The sequence below is a fragment of the Cornus florida genome, unplaced genomic scaffold (genome assembly GCF_030987335.1).
Source record: "Cornus florida cultivar Cherokee Brave unplaced genomic scaffold, ASM3098733v1 CherokeeBrave_3.0.0_Hap2_Chr01, whole genome shotgun sequence".
Classification (NCBI taxonomy): domain Eukaryota; kingdom Viridiplantae; phylum Streptophyta; class Magnoliopsida; order Cornales; family Cornaceae; genus Cornus; species Cornus florida.
The window spans coordinates 121,949,818-121,969,391 of NW_026775571.1; the positions used below are offsets into that span (position 1 = coordinate 121,949,818).

At 38.2% G+C, this 19,574-nt stretch overlaps 1 protein-coding gene across 4 annotated transcripts in view; it reads right to left on the bottom strand.

Annotated features, from left to right (window-relative positions):
• Window positions 1-1,821: 1,821 nt before the first annotated feature.
• The window catches only part of LOC132268875 (protein PLASTID TRANSCRIPTIONALLY ACTIVE 14), a 41,300-nt gene continuing 23,547 nt past the window's right edge, over window positions 1,822-19,574 (bottom strand). Inside the window, exons 8-14 of one of the 4 annotated variants that reach the window (XR_009469388.1) lie at window positions 15,157-15,266; window positions 12,472-12,543; window positions 3,212-3,317; window positions 2,920-3,117; window positions 2,452-2,598; window positions 2,279-2,321; window positions 2,069-2,197 (exon numbers count right to left, since the gene is read on the bottom strand). Coding sequence is in view for 1 of the 4 variants with exons in the window: in XM_059769771.1 (XP_059625754.1) it covers window positions 2,119-2,197; window positions 2,279-2,321; window positions 2,920-3,117; window positions 3,212-3,317; window positions 12,472-12,543; window positions 15,157-15,266 (608 nt within the window). In the remaining 3 variants the exon portion in view is untranslated. Of the gene's footprint in view, window positions 2,198-2,278; window positions 2,322-2,446; window positions 2,608-2,919; window positions 3,118-3,211; window positions 3,318-12,471; window positions 12,544-15,156; window positions 15,267-19,574 lie in introns of all 4 variants that reach the window. The other 3 variants (XR_009469386.1, XR_009469387.1, XM_059769771.1) reach the window with 3 other exon arrangements.

A 19,574-nucleotide genomic window follows, 5' to 3' on the forward strand; every position in this document is an offset into this window, starting at 1 on the left:
TTTTTGACCTTACAGTTAGGGGTGGCAACTAATGTTGGCGTGTCGTGTTCGTGTTGACACAATTACGACACGAATACGATTAGGGTCAACACGAACATAACACGATTATTAATAGTGTCTAAGACACTTGACATGAACACGACACAATTATTACACGTGTAACACGACATGACACACATAACCTGTTTAATGAATGGGTAAGACTTTACACTACATAAAAAACACGTTTAAATCATTTTTGACACGAACACGACATGTTTAGCTAAATTGGTCATTTTTTACACGAACATGACACATTTAGTTAATCGGGTTAATTGTGTCATAATCGGGTTTATAGGTCCAACACGAACACGACACGTTTAGTTAGCGAGTCAATCCGTGTCGACACGATTACGACACGAACACGATTAGCCTAAACCCAAACCCTCTTATCTCGTGTCATGTTAACATGTCGTGTCAAATATTGCCACCCTTACTCACAGTGACCTCATACATCTTATGTGGCACATTTTGTCCTTTAGTGAAGTCTGGAATCCCATGCACAGTATTGATTTGTTTGCATTGCCCCTAGGAGTGGAAATTAGGTCGAAGTGGCCCCGGACTGGAACATGGCCAATATTATAATGGTTTATAAGGTTTTTGGACCCTATGAATCCAATGGCGATGTCCATTTGTCTATTTGACCCTTCGGAGAAAATTAAAACCTCGAAATTGACTGTTTAGTCTCTACCGTAAAGATTTAGTCAAAGGTGGAGTCAGGATGGAAGGTAGGCAATATTACAGTGTTTTTTTTAAGGTTTTGGACCTTCTAAGCACAATGGTGAAGTCCGTGGGTGAGTTTGACCATCGGTATGAAAAGTCAAACTTGGGGTTGATCGCGGGCCCCGCTGAGGGTTTTGGTCAAAGTGAGTGATGGAGAAGGGTAAGGACCTCTAGGAGAGATGTACCCTAGTGTTTTTGGGTGTTCTGAACTCGATGGTGAATTCCGTTTGTCGTTCTAACAATCAGATCCCAGGGTTGTAGTGTAAAATCTTAATTTTGCCATTTTCGAGGAAAGTGTGTGATGTGGCCTATCAAAATGTTTTCTTGTTATGTGATTTAGAACTGTGATGGTGAAGACAGTCTGGTTCTCTGTTCTCAATTTTCTATCACAAATGGGCCCTACTAGAAAATGGTCTCGGGAGATAGAAACGTGGTTCCTTCTCAAAGTCTAGATAGTTGGTGGGGAGGGCAAAAATTGGAGTGTCTACAACCCTTTAATTGTTGAGACTTGAAATGACAACCCCAATAAATTGGCTTAAGTGGGAAGTCACTCGGCCCTATTGTAATAAAATAAGAATTTACTCTATTAGTAACTTAATTTTGTTTAGTGACTACCCAATATATTTTTGCATATCTCGTATTTGTAATATAAACTAAAAAATCAGTTGTCTAATAATTTTTTCCAGATTTTATTATGACAAAGAGAATTTTTTTTTTTTTTTTTTTTTTTTTTTTTCCCCCGAAGAAGAAGAAGAAGAAGAAGAAATGGTAAATTTTTACAAGGCTTGATTGTTTTTAAGATCCAATAGATCAATAGCAGATTGCACCGAACTTCACATTTTAGGTAAACGTCGGTTTGTATTGTTTAATTCGAAAATTACGAGCTTTTCATTATTTTTTAAATCATTTCATGTAATGCTCCATAAGGTTAAATGGTAATGATTGTTCCGACATATCTTTGATGAGGGGATCAGTGCACAAAATTATTTGATTTTGAAAACATTACGGAGGAGATGTATCTCAAACTCTCAATGCCAAACCATATGCCAAAACCGATAAAATAATAATAATAATAATAATAATAATAATAATAAATAACTAAAAAGTAGAAATTAAAATCAAAAGGCAAAAAAAAAAAAAATTCCCTCCGTATCCTGTTCTATACTACGGAGTACTAGTATTAATATACCTACAAGACTAGAAGTCTGTTCTAAAAAAATGCTTTCCCTATTATCTTTCGAGCATTCTCAGGTGTACTTCAACATGGAAACTACTGCAATGGCCACATACACATGAATAATGCATGTTTTGGTGCAAACTGGAACTGCATCACATACTTTAAAAAGTTATCCACCATCAGAACAATATCCTCTCTTGATAAATATCCAACGCTTGGATGACCTTCTCTATCAACAATTTCCTGTGCAATCTATACCTGCATATATGCACATGTTTAACCACTAAATTGAATAAAAAAAATATCACCAAATGAAGAAACTTAGGAACCAGTAAGTACTTGATTGCTGCTTCAAGCGTCCTCCTAGCTTGTGGCATAGAATCTGTCAACAGTGAATACAAAGGGACAGAAAAGGAAAAAAAAAGAAAAATTAGACATGAGAAAATCAGGATTCCACCAATATAAACAAATCATATTCTCCTCAACTATTTCTGCTTCGTTTACCACCTTACTTTCTGATCAGATTGCACTTGAGCCAGGCAAAAGGAGAAATGTGTAAAGTTAGAAACCAGCATATAATCTTTCAGCCAGACCCAAAGAGCAAAAGACCGAAACTGAAGCCCTCAATACTATTTGATACTTTCAGCAAGTTGACTTGTCTGCAATTGCTGAACCAACTCAATTATAACCAAGTTTCAAGTTAAACTGACTAAAAACTCAATAGAACATATCCTTTCAAGTTTTTGACTACTAAATTCAAGTCCTACTTTCATAGTGTAACAGTAGAGCCTTAAGTGTGAAGACTTGAATTCACCATCTTTCATGAAAATAAGGACTTTGCTAGCTTTTCCAAATATAAAAAGAGACCAACTCTGTCAAAACCCTTTTTGGACAAGGAAGATTTGAAGCATCAGCTACCAGAAGGAAAGAAAAAAACAGAAGAGAACTTTGACACATCCTTGAAATCATAATAAAATTACCCAAAATTTTCTGGTCTTGCTCAGAAGTTGTCGAGAATTCTACAAGCATCCGTTGGCATTCTTCCTGTAACTCTTTTACGGCTTTCCTTTCTGTGCTTGGGACTGGAGGGACATCCCCATCTGACCAAGTGGGCAATGTTCTTGCAGCTGCTATGACTGCTCCATCAACAAAACTATCTCCATTGCTTGATAATCGACCTGCCATGGGGATTTTATAAGAAAGTTACGTTAGTAACCAATAAATATCACATAAGGACCACATTTGTAAAGAGAAACGATATGCATCCCATACTGTTATGATAATAGTCTTTAGGAAGGCCAGAAATATTGAAGACTGACAAGAAGGAATCCAAATGAACCCGTGCATTGCCAGAGAACTGGATGACATCCCAAGGATTCTGCAAGTTTTTAATTCAGAAATACCAGGATATTAATCCAAGGAAAATATCAGCAACTGTTACAAGATTGGATTTAATGTGCCAAGGATCACAACCCAAGAATTCTGCAAGATTTGCTCAAAATAGACATGCCTGATGTTCACTCAAGAAAAAAAAGCTTTACATGACAAGAAAAATGGTAAAAATTGATTTCTTATCTTATATCTTATCTTCTTTCCCCCCCCCCCCCCCCCGCCAAAAAAAAACCAAAAAAAAGGGGTTTAAAACCGACCAACTCCATAATTGAGTTGTTTAACACCAGATGTTCTTCAAGTCTATAATGTTTCAATAAACAGAATGTACGTAGTCAATGTCATCCTTTACATTTGGCTTTGTAGTAGATAAGAGCTACAACACAAATATTGAGAGTTAACCACAATTGATACTTTTTCATGAAGAGAAAATTAAGATGCTCCAACAGTATTTACCATTTAATTTCACATTTTCACTTAAGAACAGTGATCCCAAGGGTGGGCCTTAGCGTCGTCGTGGTATCAATTGCTCTGATACCAGTTGTTGCAAAACAACTAGATGCTCTGATCCCAATTGTTGTAGCGGAAGCACGAACAACAATGTCCGATGAGTAAAACACAAACAAAGCAATCATGAAGAAAAAAATAGACGATCACACAAGAACACAAGATATACGTGGTTCACCCAAACTTTGTGTTACATCCACAGAGCACACCGAACAATTTCCCTATGAAAAGATGAAGGATTACAATGGAGAATTTCCTGTCAATCTCTCTCTTGCTCTCTCTTGTGTAGGCAAAATGATCTCACCCCTCTCGTCCACCTAGGGTTGGTACCAAAACCCAATATATATAGTGAAACAACTTGACCCACAATTTTTTGGCTGGAGCACTTATGCACAGATTGAAGGCTGGAGCACTTACGCGCAAATTGGAGGTTGGAGCACTTGTGCACAACTTCATTTTCTTCACGGTCACTGTCTTGATCAACATGTCAGCCGATTCTCGGTGTCAAGTATCTTCTCAAGTGTCAACACCCCATCTTCTAACAATGATCTAATAAAGTGATACTGAAGTCCTATATACTTGGTCCTTAAATAAAATGCTGAATTCTTCACCAGATGTAAATGTACAAACATTCTTCACCTGCTTAAATTCCAACTCTACCAACAACCCTTGGAACCAACCCATCTCTTTGCTGGCCTCTGTCACTGCCACATACTCTGCCTCTGCAGTTGGATAACACTACAATCTTCTGTATTTGAGAAACCCAACTAATTGCAGATGTGCCCACGTGAAAACTGTTGTTAGGGGCTTATTTGTTATTACTGATATAATGTTGGGTGCTTATGTATAATTTTTTAAACTTGTTAGTATAAATAGAATGTGATGGAAGGATGAAAAAATTCTTTCATTCTTTCTCTCTTTCCCCATCTCTTTCTCTCTTTTTCTCTACTCCTCTTTCTTCTCTTCTTCTACTTTACTATCATTTTGATTATCTCTTAAAGTCAACATGGTATTAGAGCATGGTTTGTAAAGCTCTAGGGTGTGTAATTGGAACCCTGGGTCAAGTTTGTGCCCTATGCAACCCCCAACTAACTTAGCACGGAGTTGGATCCGCGGTATATGTGGTGCCTGTGTCTACTCCTTTTTAACACTAATGATTTGTAGCAGGAAAGCAGCCAATTGTTTATACTAGGAGGGCAAAACAAGTCATTGACTCACCCCAGGACCAAGAAGTCTCCCTCGATCCAGGTAATCCCTCACTTGCCAATGATATTCCTGATTCTTTTCCTAATAGCATTCATGTTGATCTTGATGTCCCTATTGCCTATCGTAAGGGTGTTCGTAGTTGTACAAAAATCCCATATCTCAGTTTGTATCCTATGATACCTTATCTCCAATATATTGTGCTTTCACTTCGTTTATCTCGTTTGTTTCTGTTCCTTCTAGTGTTTCATATGCTTTTAGTCAAACTCCATGGAAAGCTACCATGCTTGAGGAAATGAAGGCATTTGCCAAGAATGGTACTTGGAATATTGTTTCATTACCTAGGGGTGAGAAACCAGTAGGCTGCAAATGGGTCTACATAATAAAGTATCATGCAAACAAAACAATTGAGAGATATAAAGCCCGGCTAGTTGCAAAGGGCTTCACTCAGACCTATGAGATTGATTATCTCGAAACATTTGCTCCAGTTGCCAAGATGAATTATATACGTGTCCTCCTTTCTTTGACAGCTAATTTGAATCGGCCTTTAAATCAGCTGGATGTAAAGAATGCTTTCCTTTACGGTGACTTGGAGGCGGAGGTGTATATGACTATGCCACCGGTGTTTAAGCTTGCCAATGGTAGGAATTTAGTGTGCAAACTAAATAAAGCCTTGTATGGGTTAAATCAGTCCCCACATGCTTGGCTTAAGAGGTTCGGCACTGCTGTGAAAAGAGTAAGGTACACACAAAGTCAGGCAAATCATACTCTTTTCATCAAAGCACAGGTTGCACCAGTGCCTGGCCATATTGTATATGTGGATGATATTGTTATCACTAGAAATGACCTAGAAGAGATTCATCGAATGAAGTCATTCTTGGGGATCATTGAGATACTTTCTTGGCATCGAGGTGTGCATATCCAAAAAAAGGGTGTTCATTTCTCAACAAAAGTATGTGTTAGATTTGTTGGCTGAAACCGGCAAGCTTGGAGATAAACCTATTTATATTCCCATTGAGCAGACCTATAGGCTTAACGATGTGGATGGCGACCCATTAGATGATGTGGAAAGATTTCAGCGATTGGTTGGGAGACTAATTTACCTATCTCTCACGCGCTCGGATATTGCCTACTTTGTTAGTGTGATTAGTCAGTTTATGCATGCCCCATGTACACCTCATCTTGAGGCAGCTCATCATGTTCTCCGCTACCTCAAGGATTCACTGGGTAAGGGGATATTGTTTGGCCGTCATGGCCAGTTGCCTATTTCTTCTGTTCTTCTTCATCTTCTTCTACTTTAGTATTATTTTTATTATCTCTTAAAGTTAACAAAAACATACCCGTTACTACTTCTTCTGTGATCACCAACAAAGTTTGCATCTACATACCCATGTAGCTTCACGAAACATAGGTTTATATTTGTGGTACCCTGTAGATATATCAATATCCACAACACTCCTTCCCAGTGTAGCTTGCATGGATCTTTTATAAACCTACTTACTTACACAATTTCTCGTCGTATGGACACCATTAAATACATCAAACTTCCAATGGTTGAGGCATATGGGACTCTAGCCATAAAGTTCCTCTCATCATCTGTCTTAAGACACTAATCCTTGGATAATCAGAAGTGACTAGCTAAGGGTGTACTCACCGCCTTCGCATCACTCATGTTGAACCGCTTCAGAACCTATTCAACATAATCAGCCCAAGACAACTGCAAAGTACCTTTTGCTTGTTCCTGTTAATCCTCATCTCAAGAATCTAATTCGATGTACCAAGATCTTTCGTCTCAAGCTCACTAGAAAACTACTTCTTCAACTTGCTAGTTTCTTCAAAATCAGATCTTGCCACTAAAATGTCATCAACATAAAGCAAGAGAATGATGTAACTTGACTCAAACCTTGAAGTAGCAGCACTGGTCAGCGTTGCACTTGTTGTAGCCATGTCGTTGTATAAACATTAAACTTTTTATATCACTGCCTCAGGTCTTGCGTCAAATTATACAAGTTTTTCTTCAACTTGTACACTAGTTTCTCCTTCCCTTTAAATTAAGAAACCCTCCGGTTGTTGCATGTAGATCTCCTCCACTAGGTCACTATGGAGGAAAGCAGTTTTCATATCCAACTACTAAAGGTGCAATCCTTCTACTGCAACAATGTTAAGAACTAAACGAATGGTATTCAATTTCACAACTAAGGAAAATATGTCAATTCCTTCCTTCTGCCGAAAGCCTTTGACCACCAACTTTGCCTTAGATTTCTAAGAACCATCATATTCCTCTTTGACCCTGCACACCCATTTGTTCTGAAAAGCTTTCTTACCCACAGGCAACTTGGCTAGTTCCCATGTCTTATTGGAGATAAAGGACTTCATCTCATTTCTCATTACAAGATCCCACTTGCTAGCATCTTCAACCTAACATATACTTCCGATTCGGTACATGAGGACACGTGGACCTTTGAGGTGCAGGTGTAGGAGTTAGACTCTGCGGTGCACTATGCTCGGTGAGTTTTGGCCGTGAACCCTCAAGTGTCTACTCTACCATCCTACTCTCTCTGGAACATCCAACTCAACATACTTAATATTACTCTAATACAGGACTAGTTGACTGTGTTGCATCCCTATCCTTGTACATCATTTTCTTGTTGAAAACCACGTCTCTACTACTGATGATTTTCTTCTTCTGGTTATCCCAAAATCGATAATTAAATTCATCTCCACCATACCCAATGAAGATGCACTTTAGTGACTTGGGGTCGAACATTTCCCTAGCATGGTCACTATTGCATATGCAGTACAACCAAAAACATTTAACCATGAAAGATTTACCTCCTTGCTGCTCCGAACTTGTTCTGGTATCCGATACTCTAACGGCACTAATAATCCACGATTAATCAAGTAGGATGTACCAACTGCTTCTACCAAAACTATTTGGGAAGACCCGAATGTCTGCACATGGTTCTGCCTTTCTGTGTCAATGTTCGGTTCATCCGTTCTACCATCTCGTTCTGCTGTTGTGAGGTCCAGTTTCATTTCCCATTTTTTCAGTATTTTTCCTTATTTTCTGTGTATTTTGTGCATGGGTATACGTGCCATGTGGGTCACAAGAGTCATTTAGATCGTTTCTTCGAGTTCCAGACTCATAGAAACGTATTTATGATCATTTGGTGCATTTTGAGTTTTCGGGCCAAAGAGGTCCCGTGTGGGCCAGGGGACGGGTTTTCGTGTTCGGGAATTTTCCCGATTTAATTTCGTCATCTTTTTTTTATGCAAATTAATGTGATCAATTGTGACTAAGTGCATTTGTTTTAGTGTTGTGTGCACATATATAGCATGGAGGGCTTTTCAGAGATGTTAGTGCACAAATGGGACCTCCCTTTGACCAAGACTTGTACACAGGTGGGTAAGTCATTCTTTTTTTTGATAAGTAAGAATTTATTAAAAATGCTCAAAAAGGAAGCGAAGCCCAAAGAAACAAAAGGGCCAAACGGCACCTTAGACCTTCAGAGAGGCCAAGAAAACAATAATTTCCTCCATAGATCTATAATCTCTCCCTAAAACCCAACAAAAAAGAGTAGAAATAACAGAGAACTTAAGCATAGAAACAGGCTTCTTTTTTTCGTCAAAATATCTCCTATTTCTCTCAAGCCAAATACACCACCAGATACAAAGCGGCGTAGCCCTCCAAGCGTCCTTAATGCCAGCCCCAACAGAGACGCCTCTCCAAGCCTCAATCAACCCTCTAGAGGAAAAAGGCATGGCCCAATGGACCCCAAATAATCGAAGCATCAAATCCCAACAATCTCTGGCCATGCTGCAAAAATTTGATATTCTCTCTTCTCTCAGCCGTATCTTCTCTCTCTCTCTCTCTCTCTCTCTCTATCTTTCCTTTCTTTTTCTTTGTTTATAACTTTTACATGCTTAAGAAGATGAGGGTTTGATCTAATTAGGCTTGGATTTTGAGGAGACCATAGAAGGGAAGTTTAATGAGCACAACAAGAGCTACGCACCGGTGATCTCAGATTTCATTTCGGAGAAGTTTGCACCTTGACTCATTTTGGGGTTTTGCTTAGATTTCGAGGTAGGGGTGTTTAACTAGCAATTTCATTTAGTTGTGTGGGCATTTGAAGTGTTTTTTTTTTTTTTTTAGTATACCTTGAATTATCGACTTTGTATTAAATGAATTTCGTTGCTGGAAATTGAAGTTAATTGTTGGAATTTGAATGTATTTGCTGGAAAAAGAATTTCTTTGCAGAAAATTGAATGTATTTTCTGGAAAATGAATTTAATTGCTGGAAATTAAATGTATTTGCTGGAAAATGAATTTCTTTGCTGGAAATTGAAGTTAATTGCTGGAAATTGAATTTCTTTGCTGGAACTTAATGTTGATTGCTGGGAATTGAATGTATTTGCTGGAAATTGAATTAAATTGCTGAAAATTGAATGTATTTGCTGAAAATTTATATTTAATTGCTGGAATTTATTTTTATTTGCTGAAAATGTGATTTAATTGCTGGAATTTATATTTTAATGCTGGAATTCATATTAAGTGTTGACAATTATATTTAAATGTTGGAAATTGACGTTAGTCGTGTTCTAATGTTGAAATAAGGTTTGATTAGATGCATATTCATTCATCACACATGCATTATGTGTGGGGTGGTGGTTGATTTTCCCAAGTTTGTTGGAAAAATGATTTCGATAACGGGTGACGGGGAGACTGCTCCGCATTCAGGTGTGTTAACTAGCCTAGAGGGGTACGGGGAGAGTGATCCGTATATGGTTGAGTTATCTAGGCCCCAAATAGTGTTGGGGAGACTGCTCCGCATTCAGGTGTGTTAACTAGCCTAGAGGGGTACGGGGAGAGTGATCCGTATATGGTTGAATTAACTAGGCCCCAAATAGTGTTGGGGAGACTGCTCCTCACCAAGGATAGTTATCCAATTTCCCTCGTGGTGACGGGGAGACTGCTCCGCATCGGGTGATGTTAACAGGTTTTTGTGTGGGTTGAGTTGGGTGGCGGGTATGGTATGTGTGAGTTCACCATTCATAACATGCATTCTAGTTTTGAATAGTAATTGCTAAATACTAAATACTATGGATATCAACAATTAAAATTTCTCTAGTTAATTACTTGAGATTCTCATTCTTACATTACTCATTGCTCTTGTGTAGTCGACTTCAATTTCCCTCACCTAAGCATGATCCCTCCTCCTTCCTTCCTTTGCTTACTTATATGATTTCTCGAGCATGACTCACATAGCTATAGGAAGTGTTAGTTAACCACTTTCTACTGGGCAAGTGTTGATCACCCCATTAACATTTTTAGATAATGGAAAGGAAGTGGTGGGGATCCACAACCACAAGCTTAGAGACTTCTATTGTAGCTTTTGGATTGTCTTTTGTCGTGTCTAGTCCATTCCTCATGCTATTTTTGCCAAATGTTACATATAGTTAGTAATACCAACTCTTAATGAAATCTTTGGTGGACTAGTTATTGAGATGTAACTATATTTCTTTTGGAAGGACTTATGTTCAATTGGCATGCATATTTTTGGACAACTCTCTTATTTTGTATCCCTTGTATGTATATGGGATATGGGTATATCAATGGATGTGAAAGGGATCATTTTGGCTAATTCATGTGTATATGTATGCTATGTGATTTGGGTGTTGTATTAGGATGTTTGGGACATGTTATTGGCACTTTACATGATCATTTGACCCCTAGCTTGATAGTCGGACTTGGGCAAGAGTCCGATTTGTATTCATCCCCGTCCATGACTCGGATCCTATGGATTTGGAATTTGATCACATTCTCAAAATAGAACTTCTTGAACCCGGTGTCTTCATACTTACCACCGTTGTCTGACCTCAACCTCTTGATTTTCAAACCCGTCTTGTTATTCACCATGGCCTTCCACTTCTTAACCACCTTATACACCTCGGATTTGTGCTTCAAGGAATAGACCCATACCTTCCTTGTGTGATCATCAATAAAGTCACAAAATAGGACTTTCCACCAATAGATGAGATGGGGGTTGTCCCCAGACATTTGGGTAAACTAGCTCAAGGCTATTCTCCTTGTAAATTCTGTCACTCTTCTTAAAACTCACCCTCTTCTGCTTGCCCATCACGCAACTCTCACAGAAGTTCATATCAATTGCCTTGAGGCCTCTGATAGTTTCCTCTTCGAGTGCATAATCTTGAGCCCCCTTTCACTCATGTAGCCTACCTTCTAGTGCCAAGGTTGTGATCCTCCTTATTTTATGCAACTGCTATCGACCTACATATGTAGAGAGTGCCAGCCTTCTTCCCACATGCAATGATCAGCACCTCTAGAAACCTTCCACGAGTCTCCATTAAAGGTTGTAACATAACCTTTTGAAAACGGTCCCATCGAAATCAAATTCTTCCTGAACTGAAGGATGTGTCTGGCATCCTTCAATTTCCATACAGACCCACTTAAATAATCTGCACTTCACCCTTGCCAACCACGTTGCAGGCCTGGTCATTGCCAAGATACACCTACCAAGGTTACCCGGTGCGTAGCTATCGAATAGCTCTTTGCTTGAGGTAGCATAAAACGATGCACCAGAATCCAATACCCATGACTCGGCATTGCTCTCCAAAGAGCATATCAATGCATCATTTGATTCTTCTGAGATCACGTTTGCTTATGTTTTTCCTTCAGTTTATTTCTTCAAAAATCTGCAATCTCTTCGATAATGACTGTTCTTGCCACAATTCCAATAATTAGCATCTAAAATCTGTGGAATTTCTGGGATTTCGAGACTGTGACCTTTCATTCCTAGACTTATATCTGCCACGTCCATTATCGTTGCCTTTCTTCTTGTTAGAAACCTTGCCTTTCAACATTCAATATTGAACCACTGGTGGAGACCCCTTCTTGTTTGCCTTTTGATTTCTTTAGTCAGAATCATGCTAACAGTCTCATTGAACTTCAACTTAAGACTCCCTGCACAGCTACTATCACCGTAATTGTGCCACTACGACTCCCAAGTAAATACCCTAGAATTAGCAATGCTCGGACCTCATCTTTGAATTTGATTTCAACAGACTTTCATTGGCTCACAATGAGTCTCATTGAGCACATTTAGATGCTTGTTGACTCTCCCACCTTCGGCCATCTTCAAGTTGAACAACTTCTTAATCAAGTGTACCTTATTGGTTGTAGACATCTGTTCATACATACTAAAAAGGCTTGCCGAGGAGTAAAACAATTACTTATTTTCTTTTTCACTTAATTAGCAAGGAACATAACCACCCACAACCTGATTTACTTGTAATTTTAAGAAAAATGCACCACTATTTCAATTTACATAACAATGTGTACAATATAAAAACAGAAAATGAATGTTAAAATGAATAATTTTCTGTTTGCAAAGTGTAGAGCTAAGAAGAATTACCACAGATGACGAAAAACCATATCTTTGCATGAACATGTTATTCTTCTGTCCATTCAGGTAATTGACCGTCATCTGCAAAGAAGTTATAAAACCAACAATGTTATCTTCACGTTCTATGCAGTATTAATGAAAATGAGCACACATGGAAGAGAAAATTACCAGCCTAAGACATCTTTTGGCAATTGACAACTAGTCAATCATGGCCAAGAAATGTTATTACATGTGTAAGGTTATTGACATCATACAAAAATGTAACGAGTTCAAAACATAACGATTAAATTGGGACCAAAAACAGATACATTACTGCAATGATCATTGAAATTTACCACCATACTTTCCATAGTAACTCTATTGCACACTGAACGGCTCCAAAGGCCATGAAAATGTTGTTTAACTGCATTTTTTTTTTTTTTTTGATAAGTTTGTTTAACTGCATTTCATTGCTAATGAGTTTAATCTTAAGAATTTTCAAAGTTGAAATGCTACTAGTAATATTTAGTCACAGATGATCAACTTCCTTTTAACAAACTCTTCAGTGCACATACATTTACTTTAGTGGTTTCTACCGATAATGCAAGGACATCAAGTTGGATTAACAATTTGCAAAGGTTCAAATGAACCCTAGATCATGTTTTAGAATTTTGAGTGGTCATAATGAATATATTTGTGACGTCGCACATTGCTTTGGGGGAAAAGTTGCTGGCACTTATATGTGTGGATGCATCCTAATTATGTAGATGACCACGAGCACGAAGAGTGCACAAAGCAGACAATATCTACACAGGGCAGGTTGTGACAGACGGTATTAGAGCCATTGCCCAGTTGGCGATGGGGGGAGCGTACACAAGCCCATGAGGGTTAGGCCAATGAGGACGTTAGGTCCCAAGAGGTGGATGCCTCCTAATTGTGTAGATGTGTTTTGAAAACCGTGAGCACGGAGAGTTTGCAAAGCGGACTATATCTACACAGCGAGGCTGGGTGTGAAGGATGGTATCAAAGCTAATCACCAGCCAAAAATGGGAGAGCATGTACAAGCCCATGAAGGTCAAGCCAGCAAGGACGATGGGTCCCAAAAGGGAGTGTCCCAAATTGCCTTTGGGAGAAGTTTTCGGAACTTATATGTTTGAATGCCTCCTAATTGTCGTGACAATATTTTCGTCAAATTTCTTTTTAGAAAATACAATATATGTTTTCCCGAAGGCCTAAGTTTAGTTTATGGGTGGAATGACTGTGCTGGTAGTGTTCTGGTTAACCAGAATCAGATTTGCTATCCTGGTCAGTGTGTAGGACTTAGAAATCTATATAAGGTTCACTGTCCAGGCTAATTTGAACAAATTTCATATTTTTTTCATCAACTATAAAGGAAACCATCAACTTAGATTAGCCGCTTGATGCAGTAATCAACCATGTCAAACCAGCATTCTTATCCTGCACTGTCTCTTATTCTATGTTTGGCTTTTGGTTCCACATAGCTATCAGCTTATTATTGTCATCCATCACAAGAAAGGTAACTTCAGATCTATTGTATTAATATTTTCACAGCAGCAAGACAAAGAAAAAAATATATAAAAAAAGATAACAAAAAAATATCAATTGAATAACTTGTGAAGAAATATTGTATTCGACACCAATATCACATGTTGCGATTGATGATGCTTGAGTTCTTTGACACGTGATAAAATCAAATTTCATAAATGAATATTTTGGTTTTTTCAGAAATAGATTATAACTATTAACCTGTAAACTAGCAATTCGATGAAATCTACACGTAGTCAACATGTATATGCATCCACACACACACACTTCGTCTATACAAAATTATATTCTTAAAATAAATATATCAAAACAAACAAATAAACTTTTAGTGTATAGAGCAATAGTTTCGAACTATCAAATCAAGTTGGTCCTTCAAGACATAGGATGTTCGAACTTATTAGTCCTGAGAATATTTAAGGGATCCTTCTACATATAATTTTGTCAATTGTTACTGTGAACAACTTAAATGCCCAATGGTCGACATGCAAATGCATGAAAACTAGAAAGTACAGAAATTCTCTAAAGCCTATATTACATATAAGCTGTATCCGCATTGAGCATAATGCCTACATTAATAATTGCAAATTTATACCTGCAACTGTGAAGGTAAGGATTTCAAATGTGGCAAGATCAAAGCCATTTCGAATTTTTGACCAGATTTTATATAAAGAAAGAAGTGAATAACATATTGCATGTTAGCTTTTAAGAGGGAAACTAATTGCGTTGGAATCTCAAACCAAATTGAATATCCAATGGCTACCAGTTCCCACAATGTTTGCATCAATGCAATACTATTTACAGAATTACTGGTAAAAAGTTCACAAATTTTATTATGGGAATTTCCATGTTAAACATTTCTGGCTGACCAGGACTACCACTTGAAAAACCTGTAGGAAAGATACAGGTTCTGTTATAAGTAATAGAAAATCTTCAACTATCTATTTCACGAACTTAAATAATGGATGAACGATGCTTTATTGCCTTTTCTTTCTTGTTTACCGTATCTTTATTCACTCAACAGAACTTCTCCGAGTCCTATTTGCATGTGTCTTTGTAAAAAGAAAGAAAGAAACAAAAAAATATATATATAAATTCAGCATATAAAAATATATATATAAATTCAGCATATAAAAATATATCGAAGTATACCTCCTCTCCTTTTTTAATACGTTGTCCAGCATTTATCATCACCTCAAGCATTCGATCCTTGAAACGCCAATGAAAAAAACAATTTGGCTGAAAGGAATGGTTTAGCATGTCTGCGAAATATGACCAAGTTTATTCAATAGGTGATGAAGAACAAAGTAGCCAAGATAACTAATATTCCATAGCAAAAATTTCATCGATGAGAACTCAACTGATACATTATTATACAAAAGAAGAAGTTTTGGATTTTGGCTTACTCAAACCGAGAGCCAAGAGTTATATTTATTTACAAGAATAGGGTACAAAGAAAGGAAACTAAATCAAAAAAAAAAAAAAAAAACAGAAAATATGCCAAAATCTACGTGATCCCATGATTATGAGGATCTTATCTACATGATCCCATGATTAAGGGGATCTTATCTACGTAATCCCATGATTACAGGGATCTTAAATAAAATACCTAATAAAAGGTTAAAAACAGCTAATAAAAATAATAATAATAAAGATATTTCAACACTCCCCCTCAAGCTAGAGTGAAGATATCAATCAAGCCCAGCTTGGTAATCGAGGAATGAAGCAAAGATAGACAAACGGATTGTTAATCAGAGATAATGGAGTCAAAGCAGAATTTCTGATGATGGAAACGATGCACTCCCTTTGGTTTTCATTACAATTTATATTACAAGATTTGCCAAACAAGTGGCTACAATCAAGGAGGAGTAATTGCAGTATGTATCTAAAAGGTAAATCACCAAATCAAATCCCAGAATTACAGCAACTATATCAAGGTAAGTCAATGCTAGCTAATATAATCCTAAATGTAAGGCATGATGATGCGGATTCTGATAAAGTAACAATTTGGTCGTTTGTAATTCATGACGTAGACGAGATAAGGCTTTGGTGAACAAATCTGCAAGCTGGTTCTCAGAGGAAACATGAGGAAGCTGTATAGAACCTGTGAGAACATGGTGCCGAATAAAATGGCAGTCTACGTCTATATGCTTGGTCCTTTCATGAAACACTGGATTATTAGCAATCTGTATAGCACTCGTGTTGTCAACATAGAATGGAGGAGGACCATGAATTGGAATTCCAAGTTCCCGAAGAAGTCTACGAAGCCATTTCACCTCTCCACTAGCAGATGACATAGACTTGTATTCAGCCTCGGCTGAGGATTTAGAAACTGTTGGCTGCTTTTTGCACTTCAAGAGATTAGAGATGACCCCAAAAACATACACCAACCAGTTTTAGAGCATCGTGTATCTTGGCAGCCAGCCCAATCAGTATCAGCTTAACTGTGAAGTGCCAAGGAAGAGGTGGAAGAGTAAAAGAGCCCTCAATCAAGAGTTCCCCGAATATAACGAAGAATACAATGAACAGCAGCTAGATGGGGCTTATGAGGATTACTAATAATTTGAACTGCATGAGATATATCTGGACAAGTCATACTGAGATAGATCAAGCTTCCCACAAGACGACGATATATAATAGCATCGGGAAGAGGAGGTCCATCATCTTTGTGTAGCTTAGCATTCAACTCCAATGGTGTATCACATGGTTTTGAATCCGTTAGATGAGCCAAGGATAATAAGTCTTCAGCATATTTCTTTTGCCGAATGCAAATACCATCTTTGGAACGAGAAACTTCCAATCCTAGGAAGTATGTGAGAGGTCCCAAATCCTTCATTTTAAAGGATTGCATTAAGTAGGTCTTCAGACAGGTAATTCCAGATTCATCATTTGATTCATTTCCCGTAATGATCATATTATCAACATATAATAGTAACCATGTAGAACCTCAAGTTGTGCGCTTAACAAACAAGGAGTTATCATTAACACTGGTGAAATCCAGCTTTGATGATGGCACTGCGAAATTTTTCAAACCATGCACGAGGAGCTTGCTTAAGACCGTAAAGAGATTTGTGCAAGTGGCAAACATGTTTGGGAGGACAGACATATCCTGGTGGTGGCTTCATAAAAACTGTCTAATGAAGATCTCCATGCAAAAATACATTTTTAACATCCATTTGCCAAAAAGGCCATCCTCGAATGGCAACAACGGCGAGTAAAGTTAGAACTGTGGGCATCTTAGCAACCGGAGCAAATGTTTCTTCATAATCGATAACATACTCTTGTTTATATCCTTGAGCAACAAGGCGAGCCTTGTATCGTTCCAAACTACCATCAGGTTTCAACTTCAATGAGTAAATCCATTTACTTCCAATTACTAGAACTCCATAAGGCCGGGAATTAAATCCCAAGGGTGATTTGATTCAAGAGCAATTAATTCTTCTGTCATAGCATCTTGCCAACATGGTAGATCTTTGGCTTGTGAATAAGATGAAGGAACATACATAGAATTTACATTGGAAAGGAGGGCAGAAAATCCAAAGCGGTCAGGCAGTTTAGAAACAAGAGAAGACCAACGTGATGAAGGTGGCACGGATGAGTGATCGGGAGCAGAAGCAGATGTAGGAGGGCGTTGCAACCTTTGACTATAAACCTGCAATTCTTTAGTATAGTTTTTATTTTTTTATAAGTAATAATAACATAAAAAGGCATTCAAAAGGGGAACGTGTCCCTTGTACAAAAATGGAACAGGGGCTAACGCCCCAAAGAATCCAAAAAAATAATTAAATCATCAGAAGAAGAGCAAGAACTCCTCTTCACATAATTGAAAAGAGAACGAAGAATGTGATGTTTCACCATTGCCGTAGACGACTCTTTATCTTCAAACATTGTACTATTTCTCTCCTTCCAAATACACCACCAAACATAATGTGCGATGACTCTCCAGAAATCGCGAACATCCCTTCTCACGTGACATCCTCTCTATACATGAATCAATTCCTTAGTAGATCGTGGCATACCCAACACATGCCAAACAACCCGAAAATAAGATTCCAACAGTCATTCGCCACAGGACAATGCATAAGGAGGTGATCAACAGACTCCCCATTTTTCTTGCATAGACAGCACCGATTAACAATACAATTGCCCCTTTTCCTTAAATTATCAATTGTTAAAATCTTTCCCCAAACAGCAGTCCAAACAAAGAAAGCCACCCTAGTTGGAGCCATGGATCGCCAAATAGTTTTCCACGGGAAAACATAATTAACAAAATGAGATAGACATAAGAACAGGGATCTTACTTCGAAACGACTGTGGGAAGAAGGAACCCAAATCAAATCATCATTTCCTCTGCCAACACCCTCTTGCCGATACAGAAGATCCAAAAAAACACAAAACTCATCTATCTCCCAATCCTGAAAAAAGCGCCGAAAGTGCACATCCCATGTAATCCCACTGCTATCAAGACGATAACAATCAGCTATAATGGTGTGTTTATCAATTGCAATACTAAATAATCTAGGAAATGAATGAGATAGTGGCTGATCACAACACCAAAGATCATCCCAAAACCAAATGCGATGTCCATCACGAACTTTGAATCTGATATGAGCAGAAAAGGCGTCCCAACCCTTCCGAATAGACTTCCACATTCCTACTCCTCCCACAAGAGTAACCGAACATGTAGACCAACCTCCATCTTCTTCCCCAAACCGACGGGAAACTAACCTACGCCAAGGACGGTGTCTTTCCCTTCCATATCTCCATAACCATTTACCCAGGAGGGCTTGATTGAAAGGAACTATTCGTCTTATGCCAAGTCCATCCAATTTCACAGGCTTGCAAACTTGCTCCCATTTGACAAGGTGATACTTAAACTCATCTCCCCTTCCTTCCCACAGGAAATCCCTTTGAATTTTTTCAATCCTATCCGCAACAGAACAAGAGATTTGGAACATAGAAAGAAAATAAGCGGGAAGGCTCGATAACGTACTCTTAATAAGAGTAACTTTACCCCCCTTGGACAAATATTACTTTTTCCATCCTGTTAATCTCTTTGCATACCTGTCAATCACTGAATCCTAACTCCCCATTATCCTTGAAGAGACCCCTAAGGGCAACCCCAAATAAGGAATAGGAAAAGAACCCACTCTGCATCCAAGAACTGCAGCTAAGGAGGAGATATCCTGAACATTCCCTACTGGGACAAGCACACTCTTAGCCACATTGACCTTAGCCCGAAGACCACCTGAAAACAAGTTAGGATGCACCTCAAATAACGAAGTTGAGACACATCAGCATCACAGAAAACCAGGGTATCGTTTCCGAAAAGTAAATGAGAAATCTCCATCTGATGGGCTAAATCTCTACCCACTCTGAAACCCTTAATAAAGCCAAGATCCTCTACCCTGCACATAAGTCTGCTTAATCCCTCCATAACAACAAGAAAGAGGAAAGATGACAAAGGATCACCTTGTCTTATGCCCCGGGTGCAACCAAAGAAACCAGCAGGAGAGCCATTCACAAGAATAAAAAATTTGATAGATGAAAGACAAGTCTCAATCCACTTC